The sequence below is a fragment of the Priapulus caudatus genome, unplaced genomic scaffold (assembly GCF_000485595.1).
Source record: "Priapulus caudatus unplaced genomic scaffold, Priapulus_caudatus-5.0.1 Scaffold125, whole genome shotgun sequence".
Lineage (NCBI taxonomy): Eukaryota > Metazoa > Priapulida > Priapulimorpha > Priapulimorphida > Priapulidae > Priapulus > Priapulus caudatus.
In genome coordinates, this window is record NW_014577186.1 from 153,240 (window position 1) to 160,105 (window position 6,866).

The following is a 6,866-nucleotide window of genomic DNA, read 5'->3' on the forward strand; positions in this document are numbered from 1 at the left end:
GTTACTCGCACTATCGCCTAGCATTGCGTACGGGCCGAGCATGCGTGCGAAATGTCCGGTGCACTATAAATCTGTATCACACCCGTTTCGCCGTATGCGGTTTCGAAACTGTAAACAAGTCAGTCAACTGATTTCTTGGACTGCGGATTTCAATTAGACATTTCTTAGTAACCAGCAGTGATAATTGGACAAACTAATACGCGTTTCGCTATAAGGTAATGTACTTATTAACTACACAAGGTGGCCAGTTACTCTACCGTCCGTTAAAATTGCATAATCAATAAGCCTTTATGTATTTAATTGCATGTTTTTATATCCGAATTTAAAAACAAACAACTTACCTATCAAATGCAAGTTTCTACACCGGAATCGAATAACGTGGCGCCATCTATACCAAAAACGAAACGCTTATCCCGTTGACGATTTTATGATCATGAACACAGGCCACTTGGAGCGTTTTTAAAAAATATAATGCAAATAAATACGAAATCTATTTACTACTAAAATCTTAAATGTTTTTCTACTCTCTTTCACTTATATGCCGACAATTTCCTGTAAATGCCGTCCAAATGCCATCTGCAATACAAACTCTGCGCCGCCGCACGCTAGCTGCAGCTGCACACTGACACATAAATATATACCTATAATATCATATATACAGGCCCGTAGCCAGCTTTATATTGGGGGGGGAGGGTCGTTCGTTTTCAATGTTGGCAATTTGCACGGCAGGCGGGCGTGTACAGGATTTGTATCAGGGGGGTCTAACCGTAATCGAAATTTTATGAGCACGCGAAGGGGGGGTCTGGGGGCCTCCGCCAGAAAATTTTTAAATTACACCCCCCTCAGATGCCGTTTTCTGCGCGAGCAAGGGGGGGGGTCCGGACTCCCTCGACCCCCCCTGTACACGCCCTGCTCAGGCGGCGAAGCGACCAGGCGAGGGAGCAACCGACCGAGCGGGGTGGAGGTGTGGAGGGGGTGTTCACTGTTTCACCCTCCGTCACTGTTCACCCTCCCGCACGATGGAAGATTTTGCAATTATATACACTAAAATGAAGCGCCCCTGAGGTGAAATTCTTTTTTTGCTTGGGGGGGGGTTCCGTTACCTCGAACCCGCCCGAACCCCCCCCGGCCTACGGGCCTGTATATATATATATATGCATATATATATATATATGCATATATAGCTATATAAATATATAGCTATATATTTATGTGTCCGTGTGCAGCAGCTAGCGTGCGGCGGCTAGAGTGTATTGCAGATGAGCCATTGGACGGCATTTACAGGAAATTGTCGGCAATAATAGGTGAAAGAAAGTAGAGAAACATTAAGACTTTGGTAGTAAATAGATTATTTAGCATTATATTTTATTGAAACGCTCACAGTCCATGTGAGTTATATGCCAGGCGCGTAGCTGCCTTTAGGAAAAAAGGTACGTGCCTGCACATCATTTTAAAAAAAAAGTTTAAAAAAAATTATTAGCCACAGGTACTTGGAACGTCTCAATAGTAAAACACGATATGAATTAACTACCAAGGTCTTAATGTTTCTATAATTTCCTTCCCCCAATATTGCCAATAATTTTCTGTAAATGCCGTTCAAATGCTCCTCTGCAACACACAAGTTGGTATACCGCACGTACGCCGCTGTGCACAAACAACAAGAATAAAGAGAAGTAAGAATAACAAGAATAGCTCTCTCGAAAATAATAATATTTTGCAAAAATAATGCATATAAAATAAAGAGGAGCTAGGTATTCTAGCATAGATTTATATGATAAGATTCGGTCGGTAGTTCTCACTTAAGAAATAAGCAGAAGTCCATGCATGTAAGGTGCCCGCTGCATATACCAGTCAGTACACAACCTGGCTACGTTAGTGTGTTAGCGCATGCGCAATATCTCACTGGAGGAGTTATATTTTGTGATGAATACGAATTTAATATGGTTACGGGGATCTCAGCATAGATTTATGTAATAAATTATTATTAGTAGACCTGTGCTTATAATTAGGAGAGCGTTCTAGTGTAGTGACCACACTGGATTTTCTCACGCGCTGTGGTTAGCACGTGGAATTTATTTGTTTTTGGATCATTTTTCGCTCCTACCGCGAAGGTAGGACGGTGATGCAGTAGCAGGAAAACCCAGAGTGAAAGGAACGCAAGTCTTTAGATAGTCTTTATACAACTGATGGTTTTATTCATCACATACGAATAACAGAAATAACGTTCACTGTACGTATCTCAAATATAGCGTATAGATATATAATAATATATATTGCTCGTGTCACGTTTACGTTACCTCGTTAGGTGATTACACGTTTAACTTCTCTTAGCTATTCTATGGGTTAATATTGTAGCCGTCTCTGTCTCTCCCAGTCGTGTGTTCCGCGGCTCGGCGCGAGTTCGTGGGTGGGCAGTGTCTCCCCGTCGTGTGTAGGCTATAGCTCCGCGCCCCTCCCTTAGTATAGGATATACCTTCTCGGGCGTCGTCCTGCTTGTGCGAGGCTCTCCCTCCGACGGTGTGTGTGCGCTCTGGCTTGAGCGTGATTGTTCGTTCGTTCGTTCGTTCGTTCGTTCGTTCGTTCGTTTGTTTGTTCGTTCGTTCGTTCGTTCGTTCGTTCGTTCGTTCGTTCGTTCGTTCGTTCGTTCGTTCGTTCGTTCGTTCGTTCGTTCGCTCGTTCGTTCGTTCGTTCGTGGCCGTCCGAAGACTGACTGATTTTACCATTGGAACTTGGCTGCTTATATAGGGGCCTGCGATGACGTAGGAACCTGGCAGTACCTCCCTGTCCCGTGTCTCGGGTGCCTCGCCGATGTCCCCCCTCGCTTAACACGTGTACAAGTGATGCAACCCCACTTAGTCCAGTGTATGTCCGAGCGCCACACCCCCCCTGTCTGCCACGTGCTCGGCCGGCGCCGCTCTCTCTCCCTGCGCGTGTACGTGATTCCGCAACTCCCTGATCTCCCGCATCTGGTAGCCATGGGACCCCCTTCCCCCTCGCTTGTTTGTGTTGCTGGGGAAAAACTTTCTACCTCTGTTGCGGTGGCCGGTTTCTGGTTGTATGACGTCATCCACCCTGAAATCTCCACAACTCTTCAGTACCCCCCTTGAAATCTCTACAACTCCTCCCAAGTTCCAACTTCTCTTAGTATCCGCCCTCGGATACGATTTACCTTCCCTCGTCGTGTGATAGTCGTTCTTCTTCTCTGCTTTCTTTCCATTGTTACCATTATTTGTCACTGTTTCAGTCGTGCTCTCTTCAGTCCTTTACCGTGTCGTCGTCGTGCACATGTACCACAGTATTTACACTGGTGTTCTATGTCATTTCTGTACTCAGGCCAGTAGAATCTCTTTCTGAATACTAGCCCTGCTTTGTTTTTCACCTTGATGTCCTCCCGTTCGATGATAATGCAATTGTTGAAATATCTCCTTCCTCAATCCTGCAGGTATTATCAGCTGACGGATTCGATGGGTTGGTGTCACCGGTGTCTCCCACCGCCGATACAATCGTCCTTCATGTACCTCCAGTTGGTGCCTTTGCTCCCAGTAGGCTTTTGCTTCCGCTCCCATTCCTGCGATCTCAGAAAATTTAGGCCTATTTGACGCCGTTTCTATTCGTTTCTTGAAGAAGACGATAACAGGATCCTTGTCCTGTAATCTCTTAATGTTATTGGGGTGCCATATACCATGGTCCTCTCCCTCAACCTCAGGGTTTTCTGTACGATCCTCTCGCCCCTGATTCCCATCGATCATGACCAAAACGCGGCCATGTTTCTCTTCATCCTTCCATGAAGAATCATCAGTCCTCCCATTACGGCTGGGTGGTTCATCTCTACTCTTTACCTCGTCTTCCTCGTCTTCTTCTTCCGGCACGGTCGTCTCCTCCTCGCCTGTTCGTATCTCTGTCGCCAATGGTACGGTCTTCTCTGCAATCCCATGTCTGTTATTTCTCTAGGCAATTTCTCTAGGGCATTTGCCTACCCTCATACGGGATAATGCATCCGCATTCCGATGATGCTGCCCCCTCCTGTGCTCAATCACGAAGTCGTATGTATCCAGCATAGCAATCCAGCGTGCTACCATTCCTTCGGGTTGTTTAAAATTTATTAGCCAGGTTAATGAGGCATGATCTGTCCTTATCTTGAAGGGTCGTCCCCATAGATAATGGTGGTACTGCTTGACGAACACCACTATTGCTAACAGCTCTTTCTTTGTTGTACAGTAGCGTCTCTGTGAGTGGTTCAGCGTTCGACTGGCGTATGCAACCACTTTTTCTTCGCCGTCTTGCATCTGAGACAATACAGCTCCCAAGCCTGTATTGCTCGCATCTGTATCCAGTATAAACTTGTCCTCCGTCGTCGGATACGCCAATATCGGTGCTGATGTTAGCAACTGCTTGAGTTCGCTGAACGCTTGTTCCTCCTCCTCTCCCCATTTGAAGGTAACTCCTTTCTTCGTTAGTGCCGACAGTGGAGCTGCAATGGTGGAGAATCCGCGAATAAATCTCCTGTAGTAGGAAGCGAGTCCCAGAAAGCTTCGCATTTCACCAACTGACTGTGGCGCCTGCCAGTTGGTTACTGCCTCGATCTTTGCTGGGTCGCATCGCAGTCCTTCTGCTGACACCACATGTCCTAGGAAATTGACACTGGTCTGAAACAAGTGACATTTTGCCGGCTTCAGTTTCAGGTTTGCTGCTCTCAATCGGTCAAAAACCTTTTCCAGGTTTGTGAGAGTTTCTTCGAACGTTTTTCCAAAAATGATTATATCGTCAAGGTAAACCAAGCATATTCTGCTTAGCAACCCACGTAGCACTGATTCCATGAGTCGCTCAAAGGTCGCAGGCGCATTTCATAATCCAATTGGCATTACACAAAATGCCACAAATCGTCCTTTGTGGAGAACCCCGTGATATCCTTGGACTCTTCATCCATTTCTACTTGCCAGTAGCCAGCTGCTAGGTCTAATGTTGCAAACCAGTAGGCTCCGCTTAAGGCATCCAGCAGGTTGTCCATCCTGGATAGTGGGAATGCATCTTTTCGTATTACCTGATTAACTTTTCTATAGTCAACACAGAATCTAACTTCTCTGTCCTTTTTAGTCACTAATACAACCGGGGAAGCCCATGGTTCATTGCCAAGTTCAATGACTCCTTTCTTTAGCCTCTCCTCTATTTCATTATTCATGTCTGCCTGCCTATGGAAATGAACTCGGCGCGGTGGTTGCTTGATCGTTCTGGCATGTCCAGTATCGATCTTATGCTTAACGATACTCGTTCTTCCTAGGCCATCTCCTGGTCCAGCAAATATATCTCGATAGTCATACAGCGTTTTAGTGACTCGGCTTCGTTTCTCTAACTCCAGCCTCGCATCTGCTCTGTCCAGTAAATTTCTTAGGTGATCCTCAAGCTGTCCGGGTGCTATTGCATTCAGAGCGTTTACCCTCTCCTGTCCCTGCATCGTCGCTTCCTCCTCGATGGGCTTCAGTTGACCCACTTGTTGATCCTCCACCAGCAGGACAGGCCTTTCCCCTGCGTGGCTGATGACGAGGGGTACTTTCATCACTTCTCGTGGTAGCACAGTCTCCTTCAGCTGAATTCCCCGAGACTCCAGCTTCTTAAATTCTATGCTAGGTATCAGTCTTACGTTCTTGGCTGTGGATACATTCGCATCCGCGTATGTCCATCCAGGAACGCTAGAGTCGATTCCTGGCAGTATCTTGGTAGTTTCTTCTACGTAGACAGGTCGACCACCCTCTCCACCTATCCAGCATCCTTGGATGTCTTGCCCATTCAATGACAGCATCCCCGAAGCCATGTTGAAAATTGCATTGTTTGGGACAAGAAAATCAAGCCCTAATATCTCATCCAGATCTCCTAACTGTGCAACCATTACCTTTTTCTTGTAGATTCGCTCGGCGATTTCGAGGTGAACTTCAGTTTCTCCAGTGATTTCCAGCAGATCTCCATTTGCCAGCTTTAGGCCACTCTTTCCAACACTCAATTGCTGCTTTGGATGTGCCTTAATTTTATTAAATTGATCTGTATTTAATAGCGTAGCACTTGATACACTATCTACGAGGAATCTCATTTCGTATCTCTGCATCTTTACTGGCACCCTCCATGTAGGATGCAACTGTATGGATGCTGTTGAGAGTGCTGGCATCCGCTCCTGTTCTGTTGTGATTAATTTCTTACTTTTATTTTCTTTAAGCTGCTTCTCCAGTTGTTCGCCGTCAGTTTCCATATCTCCAGATCTTTTATCTATTTTATCGAAATTGAAGTGAGTAAGTCGTGTTTTACCTCTCTCCGCCGTGTGATGGACCAGGTCACCGACCCTATACCTGGTCCTTCCTAGTTTAATGATTGTTGATCTCGCATTCTTGTGGCATTTGGTAGTGTGGATTTCTTTATATTGTTGTCATGCAGTCTCTGCGGACAGGCACTCTGCATATGTCCGTTCCTTCTGCAGTAATAACACTCAATGTTTCTCATTGGCGCCATGTCCTGCGGTAACCTTGCCATTCCTCTTATAGGTAGGTATGGTGTGCCTTGACCTGACCCTTGACCCTTTCTCCAACCACTGTTTTCACGCAGTCTCTCCTGACTCTCGGTTTCACCCCTCATCTTCCCTATTTCTTGCTTTAGATGCCATACCTCATCTCGCAGTTGGTTAAGTAGGCTTGATGTTTGATCTGTTGGCTGTACCACAGCTCGTACATGATAACTCTTGTCTGGTGGTGGCTTCCTGCTATGTACAGTTTCTCTCGTTACTGCTTCGAACTGGGCTACTCGGGTGATAGCCTCATCCATTGTTGTCGGTTGTTGAAGGAGTACATAGCGCTGAATCTCCGTATCTCCCAGACCTTTCAGGT

At 46.1% G+C, this 6,866-nt stretch overlaps 2 protein-coding genes across 2 annotated transcripts in view; both read right to left on the bottom strand.

Moving 5' to 3' along the window:
- LOC106805727 (cdc42 homolog) overlaps positions 1-391 on the bottom strand; it is an 11,280-nt gene extending 10,889 nt beyond the window's left edge. The window contains exon 1 of the mRNA XM_014807429.1: positions 342-391. The gene's annotated coding sequence lies outside the window, so the exon portion shown is untranslated. The remainder of the gene's footprint in view (positions 1-341) is intronic.
- A 4,470-nt stretch (positions 392-4,861) lies between these two features.
- LOC106805712 lies at positions 4,862-6,238 on the bottom strand. The gene has a single exon (XM_014807415.1). It carries the CDS (start codon positions 6,236-6,238, stop codon positions 4,862-4,864), a length of 1,377 nt encoding a protein of 458 aa, XP_014662901.1.
- Between the last annotated feature and the right edge of the window lie 628 nt (positions 6,239-6,866).